This window comes from Pantherophis guttatus, chromosome 1 (assembly GCF_059756535.1).
Source record: "Pantherophis guttatus breed Tessera chromosome 1, ASM5975653v1, whole genome shotgun sequence".
Taxonomy (NCBI): Eukaryota; Metazoa; Chordata; class Lepidosauria; order Squamata; family Colubridae; genus Pantherophis; species Pantherophis guttatus.
In genome coordinates, this window is record NC_142063.1 from 155,027,096 (window position 1) to 155,040,326 (window position 13,231).

General features: G+C 44.1%; 1 protein-coding gene across 2 annotated transcripts in view; it reads right to left on the reverse strand.

Moving 5' to 3' along the window:
- Positions 1-4,005, reverse strand: part of CHN1 (chimerin 1) — a 110,885-nt gene extending 106,880 nt beyond the window's left edge. Inside the window, exon 1 of one of the 2 annotated variants that reach the window (XM_034427839.3) lies at positions 3,402-4,005. In XM_034427839.3, the coding sequence (XP_034283730.1) occupies positions 3,402-3,420 (19 nt within the window). In that variant the 5' untranslated portion in view covers positions 3,421-4,005. The remainder of the gene's footprint in view (positions 1-3,401) is intronic. The other variant, XM_087882031.1, reaches the window with a different exon arrangement.
- Between the last annotated feature and the right edge of the window lie 9,226 nt (positions 4,006-13,231).

The window sequence follows — 13,231 nt, forward strand, 5'->3', positions numbered from 1 at the left end:
CGGACAACACTGTGCAATATTGGTTCATGTTTTCTTTTATTTGTCTCTGAACAACATATTCCATAGACACTGTCATATTCCATGGCAGAAATGCTATCTAATAGTTTTAAGAATTTATTGAGCCATGGTGGCACAGGGGTTAAAATGCAGTATTGCAGGCAAACTCTGACCACAGCTTTGAGTTTGATTCTGATGGGGCTCAAGGTTGACTCAGCCTTCCATTTTTCCGAGGTCAATAAAATGATGACGCAGATTGTTGGGGGCAATATGCTGACATTGCAAATAGCTCAGAGTGCGCTGTAAAGCATTTTGGGGCAGTATATAAATATATAAGTCTAAGTGCAATTGAATATATTTGGTAATGCCTAAATATTTTGGCCACCAGAAAAAAAAAATTCTGACATTTTGTTAGTGATTGCTTCTTTTAATATATTTACTGCTCCCCAGAGCTTTATATAACACACCCAGCAGAGAACAGCAGTATACTTTACAGATTTTTTAGTAACACAACTGTAAATTCAAGAATGAAGGCCAGAAATAATAAAGCCCTGGAAGATTATTAAGATTTCATGTCTGACTCTCAAAGATGGAGTATATGACTTTTGTTTTCTTAGTTATTAGACAGATTACTATTTAAAAGAATAACAGGGATCCTGTAAAAATACTGTATATATAATTTTCAGACCAGAAGAAAGAAAATCCTTGATATGTGTTGAACTACTCTATTGGTTCATTTCTGCTTGGCTCTTTCCATTTGTGCAACAGGTGGGAACTAACCAAGATTTAAAAATTGAGCATAGTAAATGGTGGTCTATGACCCTAATAAAAAAATTGAATTGAACATAGTGCTTGAATCTCAATCCTTGTCTTCTCGCACCATTTACAAGAGAGAATTGTCAATCAGGATTTATGAGGCAGTAAGAAGCCACTGACTGGCATGGAGAAAAAAGAAAAGGAGCCATTGGTCTTTCACTAGCAATGAGATTTCCAGTAATCATATGAAATCTCTTCCAGTAAAGATAACAGTGCATAACATTATGATACCATAATATACCATCACATTTACGATAGTTAAACTTTTATAGTCACAAGTCACACTGGGAATTAACTAGGGACAATATTAGTGTGATGTAAACACTTCAAAAATGTTCTCCCATATATTCTCCCGTACATCTTTTGAAGAATATTCAAAGCTTTAGTGACCATTATTAAAACAATGCTATTTTGTTGCCTCAACAGGTGGCAGCACCTGGCTGGAAGCTAAGCAGAGTGACCCCTGGTTATACTTGAGTGTAAGAACTACCAGGGAATATCGGGGCTGAGCGTTAGACTTAAAAAAAAACATAATGGGTGAAAACAATGACAATAACTTCTGTACTGTTGCCTGGAAAATTCATGAATATGTCAAACTTGATTGGAAGAAGTCATTGTTTTATTGTTTTATTAATAATCACTATCTATAAACAATTATTTCTGTAACTCACCTCTATCCCTCTCCTTTTCAATTGCATCTTTGTCCAGAAAACATAGTCCTTCCCAGTTGTTAAATGAAATAGACACTACTCCACAATAAAAAGGTGTCACAAATATCTTTACTATGGTAACAATATAAACCTACCGTGTTTCCCTGAAAATAAGCCCTCCCCCGAAAATAAGCCCTCCTCTGAAGATAAACCTCCCCCAAAAATAAGCCCTCCCCCAAAATATTTAAATGCATGCGCAGTTGGTCCCCTCCATTTCCTCTAGTTAGGGTTAGGGAGACAGAGCTGGAAATCAGAGGATTCCCGTCTTGCTCCACATGCCCCAAAATAATAAGACCTCCCCCAAAATAAGGCCAAGTGCTTATTTCGGGGTTCAAAAAATATAAGACAGGGTCTTATTTTTGGGGAAACAGGGTATTACAAAACTTCTACTACAGTCACAGAAAAACTCACCCAGGATCATTAATTTATACTCTGAAGAGTCAATTCACAATACAAGTCTGATGACATAAATTTAATATAACCATCTTAGCCCTAGGCTAAATAATTTCCAAACATGTTAACAGTTTTAAAATATATTTCCATGGTTATATTTGGAATCTCCCAGATGCTTGCTGGAAACAGTGAAATTCAAAGGCTAGACACTCTTGTAAAGAGCAAATGTACAGGTGTAAAAACTGTTGCAGCAGTTAAGAGTTTGAAGATAAAAGATTAAGAAAACACTTCAATTATTAATAAATTATTCATTACTATGGTATCAAACTGATCACATCCATTTTTTAAAATATAACAAATAGTATTTTTACAACTTTATATAAAGACACATTCGGTATAAATTATAATTACACAAAATAAATCAGTGGACAGCAACCTCAAGTTAAGAATACTGTGAGTTATTTATGTAATGAAATTTGCTTCCCCAAATGATATGTTAGTGTCAAGATTATTTTGCTTCACTTTACTGTTACAAAGTGGTTTTTAATTACTGTACTAAGTTAGAAATGTGTGCCATTAAGCTTAATAATTAGTTTAAATAAATTAATGTGCCAATATATAAAACTTGCCCAAATTAATATTTTATTTACAGGGAACATTTTCGTGCTGCTGAAAACACACATAATCAAAAACAAATGATACAAAACACACATCCTCTGGGTGTGTGCACACACAAAAATAAACAAGTGTGTTTTTACCATTAGTTTTTGAGAGACGCTTTTTAAATAAATTACATTTGCATCTTCGCTTGCCATTTATCACATCGATTATCATTCGTTCTGGAAGAAACACATTTAAAAAAAAAAACGAAAAAGGCCAGCTTTTTTTCTTGCCAGGGGCAACTTCTCTCTGACTTCCCAGAAAGGACAGAGAATGAACTAAGCTAGCTGGTGTGTTTCACTATTGCTTTGAGAAAGAGAATGGGCGCTTTGCAAGCTAGATTTGGGGAGGGGGAGAGAGAGAGAGAGAGAGACTGTATGAAAGAGATGAAAGAGATTGCCTGAAAACTCTAGTACTTCATACTGCAAATGCCAATCAACCACCAAACCCTGACAGTGACTGAAGAAGTAAGTACACACCCACAGGCACTGCTTGGAGTAGAAACAATGGGTGAGGAAAAGAAAGAAGGAAGGAAGGAAGGAAGGAAGGAAGGAAGAAGGAAGGAAGTCTTTATCTTGCTAATGGCCAACCCAAAAAATAATCCGGAAAATCCAGTAAAAGAGAGAAAGGGGGGGGGCGCGAGCGCTCCCTCCAGCCGCTTCCATCCTCCCTTCGGGGCTGCCTCCCTTTCTATTTATCTACCTGTGGAGGGAGGGAGGGGAGAAGTGTGTGTGTGTGTGTGTGTGTGTGTGAGTGTGTGTGTGTGTGTGTGTGAGTGAGAGAGAGAGAGAGAGAGAGAGAGAGAGAGAGGCAGCGCCTACTCACCGAACAAGGTGAGAGCCATCGTCTCGGCTCCGCTACGATACGAGCGGGATCGCTTCGGAGGTTTTACTGAGCCGGAGCGGCGGACGGTCCGAAGCTCTGCGGCTCTCCCATCAGCGGCGCGCAGCAAAGCAACAAAAGAGCCGAAGCAGCCGCTTGCAATAAAAGTTATCGCCGCGATCGCCTTTGCCTGCTGACCGAGGGGGGCGTGGGGGGAAAGCGTTCGGGGAAGGTCGGGGCGGAGAGAGAGAGAGAGAGAGAGGCTGCGCCAGGTCCCGGGAGGCCTGGAGGGAAGAAAACTTCAAGAGCAGCGGACAGCTGTTGCCTCGCCGAAAGGCGCGTATGCTTACTCCCTTTCGGACGGCGCTGCTGCCACTCACCCACCCACTCCGGCTGCAGCCTTCAAGCTCTGGTAGCCATCTTGCTTCGCCACATGACCGGCTTCTCCTCCCCTCCTGTCTTCGCGGCTTGCAGTTCCCCTGAATGGGTTCCCATGGCAACGGGGGATCCGTGGGCCACCACCTTCCTCCATCCCTACTACTAACCCCTCCATCATCCTTCGGAGAGGCAGGCTCTTGTCAGCTAAGAAAGACGGGAGCGTACGGACAAGGGGGTCAAGGCCTCTCGGTTGGGATTGCAGCCTTTTAGCGGTTTTGTTTTGATCATTGAAAAAATGCAGAGGGGAACGGAGGTCTCTGCCTCCCTCTGGTCTCTGAACTACACTTGGTCCAGATAGTGGAGGATTGAGTTGCAAGCGCTGGCTATAGGAAACTGCCTCCCCCTACTTTCGTTTTTATTTAGCCTCTTTTAAGTTCTCCTTATATGTAAAAACAGGGTCCCCGTGCAAGGTTCACTTCTTGCATCAGCATATTTGGTGGCCTCGATTGAAATATCTTGCTTTACCTGTAACACAAAGAATACATTGGAAGGGTGGAGGGGGGATCACTCTAAGTGATAATGCAAGGTACATACCAGATGAAAATTAACAAAACTTGGGAAGGTAAACTTGAATACATATTAGAACCTGAAAAGGTCGGTTATTCTGAAATGTTGACCCAATTACCCCTCTCCTAGTCTTGAATGATACCATTTACCCCCACAAAAAACCCCCCGACACTTGTGGTAATAATCAATGCTCAGTTTACCCACAGTTTAAAGGCTGTGATAAAACTTCAATGCCTACATCCTATTTCTACATGTATAGGGTCACCAGTGGTCCACTATTGCCAAATTTTTTGTCTTGTGTCCTCCATCATAACCCTAAAATAAAATATTGTCTGGCTTTTCCTTGTTTTTATTATTATGGTTGGTTGCACAGTCAGACAGATGTTTAGGCTGGATTTAGCATTTTTGTCCACAGATCAAGTCCTTTCCAAGGATGTTGTTTAATAATATTAAAGGTATTGTCACAGGATGTAAGTTGTTCCAAGTAAATGTGATTGATTGGGGTAATGCAGAAGGCTTACAGGAAGGCTTACAGGAAGGAGGAAGCATATTTCAAGGAAAGGAACGAGACGACACAGCAATTGTCCAGAACTGGATTGTGGAAGAGGAAGTGATTTAGGATAGCCACTCGTAAAATCTCCCAGGATAAATCCTTTAGGTTAGGGTAGTATAGATTTAGCCTAGCAAGATTCTGTTTATATGGTTCTGTTTATATGGTGCAATCTAGATATTTTTACTTTTTTTATTATAGTTGTTCTACCTCTATTTGCAGACCTTTATATTTTCTGGGGTTTTTTCCCAGTTCTTTTTCTTCTATTTTGGTTTCTCCAGGCACTATAGTGACATTAGTATTGGTGTTGTTGGTTGCACACTCAACCAGATGTTTAGGTTTGATTCCTTCAGTTTTCACTACATTTACCCTTTTAATGGTAAAAGTGGCCCATTTACTCAGTCCAAATCCCATTACAGTATTTTGGTTACATATATGGATAGTATTGAGCAGCAATTCTATTTTAGATGTCATTTTTTCCATATAGCTTCAGATTCACTTATACCCTGGAATAACTGGATTCTCTGGTCCCTTTTCAGACAGAGTTTAGACCTGGACATGGGATAGAGATAATGTTGGTTATTCTTGTGAATGAATTTTGTTGGCACCTGGATTAGGATAGTGTTATACATCCTCGTACTGTAAATGTTGTAGGCAGCCTTCAGTCCTATTCATCATGATGTCATTTTGGGCATCTTGCAGAGTTTGGGGATTGAAGGCACTGTTTTAGACTGGTTCAAAACTCCTGCGGAATGGAGAAAAGAAGAGAGATTATCTAGCTCAATGGCCGTTACTTTGAGGAGCTGCAGAGTTCAGTCCTTTCTCCTATCCTTTATAACATTTACATGAAACTGCAGAATGGAGGTGGGAGTATAGTATACTGTATACTGTACTTTAGTATACTGGTGATACCCAGTTGCACATTATTACCTCAGACTACACAGGCAATGCTGTTGATGTCTCCACCCAATGTCTGAAGGCTATAAGAGTTTGGATAGGAATGAAACAAAATGAAGTTGAACCCAAGTAAGATGGAAATTGTACATTCATCAGGATGTTCTGACAGCTTTGGTAATTGTTTCTTGATGGGGTGACACTACTCATGAGACAGCAGGTTCCTACCTGCAAGTCTCTCCGTAGCTGAATGGGCAAGTAGAGGCCCTGGTTAATGGGTCTTTGCTTACCAGCAGCCAGTGCACTAGTTGTGAGCCTAAATGGAATAGAAGGACCTCAGAATGGTGATTCATACCCTCATCAGCACTTCTCTGGACTATTGCAATGTGTCTTACATGGAACTGCCTCTGAAGAGTACCAGAAAGGTTGTCAGGGAATTGAGCAGCAGCTGTTCAAATGTAGTCAGAGAGATGCTGACACAAACTTGTAGTTTTATATAAATACATATATTTTACAACTATATAGATACAGCAAGCTAGATAGTCCGACAAACAGGAGCATCAGGAGGTAAATCACAGAGCATAAAGAAAAAGGGGGGGAGGAAACTCCCCCTCCATACCCACAGCAACTAATCACAGCGCAGATTGCCTCATGCAAGACCAGCATTCTTCAACCAATCAACTACAACTGTGTGTTCTGTGTGTTCTGCTGCACAACCCCACCGCTCCAACTACTAAATTTAAATATTTTAACAAAGATATGGTTGGTCCAAAATGCAGCACATTAAATATTAGCTGGTATATATCATCAAAAACATTACGCTAGTACTACAGGCTTTGAACTGGCACTGTTTAAAATTTGAGTGTTGGGGTTTAAACTCAGAAGTCATATATGTGCTTCAGAATTTAAAAGCCTAAGGGGATTCTCAGTCATCCAGGTCATGGTTGTCCCAAAGGTGCTTGCTCAAGAGGCAACTGGACTTTCTGGATTTTCTTTGAAGATGTTTCGCTTCTCATTCAAAAAGCTTCTTCAGCTCTGACTGGATGGTGGGTAATGGAAGGATTTATACTCCTTGCAGACAGCTGGTCATTTGCATTCTTTTAGCAGGTCGTTAAGGTCACCTGGAGGTTTATCTGTGTCTTCAAGGTTACCTGAGTAGTGCAAATGGGTATGGAGCCTTCTTGGAACTGCTGAAAGGACTGTGTTGTAGACTGGAGATAGATGATGTCGTATCCCTCCCTCTCTGTTGAGAGAGGGCTGTTCAATTTGCACTACTCAAGTGACTGTGACAACACAGTTAAACCTCCAAGTGGTCTCAATGACTCTCTAAAAGAATGCAAATGACCAGCTATCTACAAGGAGTATAAATCCTTCCATTCCCCACCATCCAGTCAGAGCTGAAGAAGCTTCTTGGAGGAGAAGTGAAATTTCTCAAAGAAAAACCAGAAAGTCCAGTTGCCTTTTGAAAAGAGCACCTTTGGGACAGAGTTTAAAAGGTAGCTACAGGACCATATTCTCCAATTGGATTTTACCCACCCAATTTGAAAATCCTAAAGGAAACTACTATTGATTCCCTATTTTTGCAGGCTTGGGGAGTGGGGGGCTGCTACAGTGTTTCTCTGTGACTATGCTTGTTCGACGCAATAGCCTCCTGGAAATCCAAATATTCCTGAAGTTTATTTTTACTTATTAAAGTTATTGGCCGCCTATTTTACCATCAGGCAACTCTGGGTGGCTTACACTGTTACAAAGTTGTTAGCTTTTTTTTTTTTTATGTATAGCATTTTCATTGAAGAAATTTTTAGCAAAGTAAAATAAAATAAAGGTAATAAAAATAGTAAATAATGAAAAAAGAAAATGAAATACAGGAGAGAGGAGAGAGAGAAGGAGGAGACAGAGAGAGGGGGGAGAGGGGGAGGGAGGGAGGGAGAGGGTTTCAATCCCTGATACGCCAATCTGAACAAACAGGCTGATCTTGTTGCTTCACATTCCAATTTCAGAAAGGTATAAGGTTATATTGCACATATCTTGAAGATGATCTGCTAAGAGCATAGAAAAGAAAAATAATGACAAATCGATTGTGGGGTGGGGATGGGTGGACAGGAGGAAGAACTAGCCAGTAAATATCCTAGAAAAGGTTTTTGCTCTTATTTACTTTGCCTCTTAAACTGGGCCCCAACTGTCCAATAAATCATGATAAGCATGCTCTGCCTTCAGTGAATGTTATGTTAATACATTCATACGAGAAGAGATTTCATAATATTTAAAACTAAAGAAAACCAGATACATGTGTATAGAAGTAACTTGCACTTTTCAAGGCTTTCTGCAATTTCCTTATGTAATATAGTGTTAGTCACTTTGTCCCACCAGATACTTATTACCAAGACCCCGTTGGGTTTTTCAGCTACCAATGTGGTTACATGCTTGCAAGTGTTCTTCCAGTGATTTGCAAGTGACTTTTTTTAAAGCAGATAATGCTTGAGTGAACCCGAGGAGCTATTTTTGCAAGACACTTGAACCAGGAGAAACTCCGGTATGGCTTAATGCCTCTTCATTATTCCTGAAGACCATGTTGCAGTTAAAAAAAAAAAAAAAGACAGATATTCCTGTAAAAAACTGCACAATTTTAACACATTGTGATATTAGATATTCTAATCTTGTATAAATGGACTCTCCTGCCAAAGGTTACTGCCCAATGAGACGACCCCACTCTTTTCTGTTGATATCCATATTCCACTTTTTTGTGCTCTGTATTTCTTTCTTTCAGCACTAACTTGTGCATGGATAATTTAAAAAGCAATAGGGTGATGATGGTTATCTTAGCCTGTTGAAAAATTCACTGAGCAGCACAGTATCATACAGTAGTCTACCAGTGCTTGTATACAATGCCTGGCACAACACTGTAATACTGCTTTTTGTAGTAGAGATATTGCATCCATTTCCCATTTTAAAATTAAACTTCTGGATGACTAAGTAGGGGAAATGAATCTACCCACAGGATCTGAGCTAGGACCGTACATAGTCCTGAAAATTATCAATAATGCATTAGTGCTCCTTCCAACCTAGCAGTTCGAAAAAATGCAAATGCGAGTAGATAAATGGGTATCACTTTGGTGGGAAGGTAACAGTGCTCTGTGACATCATGTTGGTCACATAACCAGAAATGTCTTCAGACAGCATTTGCTCAATGGCCTTGAAATGGAGAGGAGCACCACCCCCTGTAGTCGGCAACAATTAGCAGAGTAAAATCCACAGACTCCTTTTTTTACTTTCTTACTTCAGATTAGCTTTAAAGATACCTATCTGAAATCTGTTGACCACTAGGGAGGAAAGCAATGACAAAATTAGGCAACATTTAACACCTTCAGATTATGGTTATTGAGAACACCAGGAACTGTAAGAAATACAAAGCAGTCAGGCCTAAACTACCTAAAACTGCTCCTTTGAGAAGACGATCAGCAAGGAAAACTTGATTTGCAGCGTACTGGGCGCTGCGGGCGGCAACGCGGGGCGGCAGCCATGGATACGGAGGCGGAGCCGACTAAATTGACACTTGCAACTACGATGTTGACAGCAACAGCAGCAGCAACACCGGGAGGCTAGGCTATGAGGATGCCCTCTCTAGACAATGGAGAGGGCTTTGCTGCAAGCAGTTACCCCCCCTCGATGTAATGGGGAGGGGGCCTGGACATTCACTTAATCACCTGAATTCAACTTAATCACCTGAATGGCCCTATCTGAAAGAGCATGGTAGTGGTGGGGGCTGAGAACTGAAGACATTTTTTGATCTTCCCCTGTCTGCTTCTCCCCCCCCCTTACTAGACCTAGGCCTAGTTTGGCCATTCAGCAAAAACAAACAAACAAACAAACAAACAAACAAACTTGCAGCTGTTTCGATCAACTTATAGCCTTTTTAAAATATCTTTTCCTCCTTGACTATCCTAATTATCCTGATTATTTGATTTCATCTCTTCCACCTGGATGCTCCACTTTTGCTTTTTTCGACCTTATCTTCGGATTTTTGCTGGTATCAGAAAGGGAGGAAGCATAGACATCGAGAGTCTTGAACAATTTATTTGTAATATTTATACCAGTGGATGGGACGGACCATCTTCTCCTTTGTTTCTGTAACTCTGGACTGGTCGCCGTGAGAGGGCGGTCATTGTAACTCTCATCCCCCTTTTTATGACTAACTTATTTTAATCACAAGACTTTCCCATCATTGTAAGAGGGAGATGGTATTCCGATGTTCTATTATATTAGCTTCCTTGTACAATTATCTACTTTACCCTTTTTGTCTTAACCATCTGTTTTAAACCATCTTTAACACCTTAAGAAGAAAATGGCCTTTCATCGCCTCCAATTCTATCTCACCTCCGATGTATTCAATAACAGAACTCCTAGCACTGCGAGATTCCCCCCTCTCGCAAGTTTGGCCCTCCCAGTTATCTAGGGCCGCCCTCAAGGACGGGTTTTGGAACCCCGAGAGGTGGTATGCTAAGAACCGGAAGCTTTGGGGTTTTTTAGATAGTTTTTCAAATTCTATTTTAAGGGGATCTGGGAGGAGAGTGGTTTCCAATGTAAATAATGAGGCTGGGGAGCCTCCCGGGAGGGGGGTGGGTTGTATGGGTTCAGGGATTAACCCGCGAGGGATGGGGTCTAGTCCATCTGAAGAGCACGGCGGAGGAGATGCAGAATCTGGGGCCAAGGAGAGGGTTAGAACTTGTGCTGTTGATAGACATTACATCAGTACTGTAGGTGGGAGGGGCAGATATGGTGGGAGTAGGGGGCCACATCAAGTTGCAGGAGTGCGCGCTCGCTGTCTTCAAGCGGTGGCACGCTCCGGCCCCCAATGCTCTTCTTGTTCCCCAGGTGGCACAGACCCTCAGGCCCTGGGCCTTCGGCTGATGCTATGCAATGCCAGGTCCGTGGTAAATAAAGCCCCCCTCATTTGTGATCTTGTTCAGGAGGGGGGAGCGGACCTGGTGGGTATTACGGAGACCTGGTTGGGCCAGGAGGGGGGAGTCCCTCTCATAGAGATGTGCCCACCCGGTTTCCGGGCATTTCATCAGCCAAGGTCACAGGGAAGGGGCGGGGGGGTGGCAGTTATCATTAAAGAGGGTCTTAGTCCGAGGGAGGCCACTGTTCCTCAGACGGCCGGATGTGAATCCCTCCTTGTGAAGTGGGGTCATGGGGTGCAGATGGGCCTGCTGGTTACGTACCTGGCTCCCTGCCACGTGGCAGCGGCCTTGCCTGAACTACTCAACGTTATAGCCGCGGTGGCGATTGATACCCCTAGACTTATGGTCATGGGGGACTTCAACCTGCCATCCGTCGGTGAGGCGTCTGAGGTGGCTCAGGAGTTCATGGCTTCCATGACGGCCATGGACCTGACCTAGTTAGTTCATGGCCCTACTCACACGGGGGGAAACACGCTGGACCTGGTTTTTGTCTCTGGTCAGTGGCTGAGTGGTCTCGAGATAGGGGATATAGCGATCGAGCCCTTGTCATGGTCAGATCACTCCCTCCTTCGCTTTGACCTTCGAACCGCCACACCTCGCTGCAGGGAGGCGGAACCGATGAGGTGGTTCCGCCCCAGGCGCCTGATGGACCCGGATAGGTTCCAGACGGAGCTTGGGCCATTTCCTGAGGCTCTGGCACACGGCTCGACTGAAGACCTAGTGGCTATCTGGGATAGGGTGGCCGCTGGAGCTTTGGACCGGGTTGTGCCTTTGCGGCCTCTGACCCAGCGTCGATCTCACCTGGCTCCCTGGTTCACCGAGGAGCTGAGGGAGATGAAACGCCGGAAAAGACGCCTGGAGAGCAGTTGGAGGGCCAGCCGTTCTGAATCTGACCGAACACTGGTAAGGTCTCATATTAAGACCTACCTGGTGGCAATAAAAGCGGCAAAATGTAACTATTTTTCCGCTCTTATTGCGTCATCAGATAATCGCCCGGCCACCCTGTTTAGGGTGACCCGCTCCCTGCTCCACCAGGAAGCGCGGAAGGACCCCTTGGAGGGTAGAGCCGAGGACTTTGTACAATATTTGTATGACAAAATCGCTCAGATTCGGGAAAATTTGGACTCTGACTGGGTAGATTCGGGAGGGAGGATGGAGGCAAGTCTTGAGAATATTATCTGGGAAGAGTTTGATTCTGTGACTCTGGAAAACGTGGACAAGATACTGGGCAGACTAAGCGCGGCCACATGTTTATTGGACCCGTGTCCCTCCTGGCTGGTGCTGGCCTCTCGGGAGGTTACACGAGGCTGGCTCCAGGGGATTATAAATGCTTCCTTGAGAGAGGGTGTCTTCCCTGCTGCCTTGAAGGAGGCGGTGGTGAGGCCTCTCCTCAAGAAGCCTTCTCTGGACCCAGCAGTGTTGGCTAATTACCGTCCAGTCTCCAACCTTCGCTTCATTGCGAAGGTTGTTGAGAGTGTGGTAGCGCGACAGCTTCCTCAGTACTTGGATGAATCGGCTTATCTAGATCCGTTCCAGTCGGGCTTCAGGCCTGGATACAGCACGGAAACGGCATTGGTCGCATTGGTAGATGATCTCTGGAGGGCCCGGGACAGGGGTTGCTCCTCTATCCTGGTCCTATTAGACCTCTCAGCAGCTTTTGATACCATCGACCATGGTATCATGCTGCACCGGTTGGAGGAGTTAGGGGTGGGAGGCACCGTGTTGCGGTGGTTCTCCTCCTTTCTATCTGATCGGTCGCAGTCTGTGTTGACAGGGGGGCAGAGGTCGACCCCGAGGCCCCTTATATGTGGGGTGCCACAGGGGTCGGTTCTCTCACCCCTTCTGTTCAACATTTATGTGAAGCCGCTGGGTGAGATCATCCGTGGTTTTGGGGTGAAGTATCATCAGTATGCTGATGATACTCAGCTATACATCTCCACCCCGGACCACCCCAATGATGCCCTTAAAGTGATGTCCCAGTGCCTGGAGGCTGTACGGATCTGGATGGGGAGGAACAGACTCAGGCTCAACCCATCCAAGACCGAGTGGCTGTGGTTTCCGACGTCCCGATATAGTCAATTGGTGCCATCACTGACTATTGGGGATGAGTCATTGCCCCCCACGGAGAGGGTTCGCAACTTAGGCGTCCTCTTGGACTCACGGCTGTCTTTAGAAGAACACTTGACAGCTGTGGCCGGGAGGTCTTTTTATCAGGTTCGCCTGATTCGCCAGTTGCGTACCTTTCTGGATCGGGACTCGTTAAAAACGGTCACTCATGCCCTCGTCACTTCACGCCTGGACTACTGTAATGCTCTCTACATGGGGCTCCCCTTGAGGAGCACCCGGAGGCTCCAGCTGGTCCAGAATGCGGCCGCGCGGGTAGTTATGGGAGCAGCATGGCGCTCCCATGTGGCTCCCCTCCTGCGCGAGCTGCACTGGCTCCCTGTGGTCTTCCGGGTGCGCTTCAAGGTCTTAGTTACCAC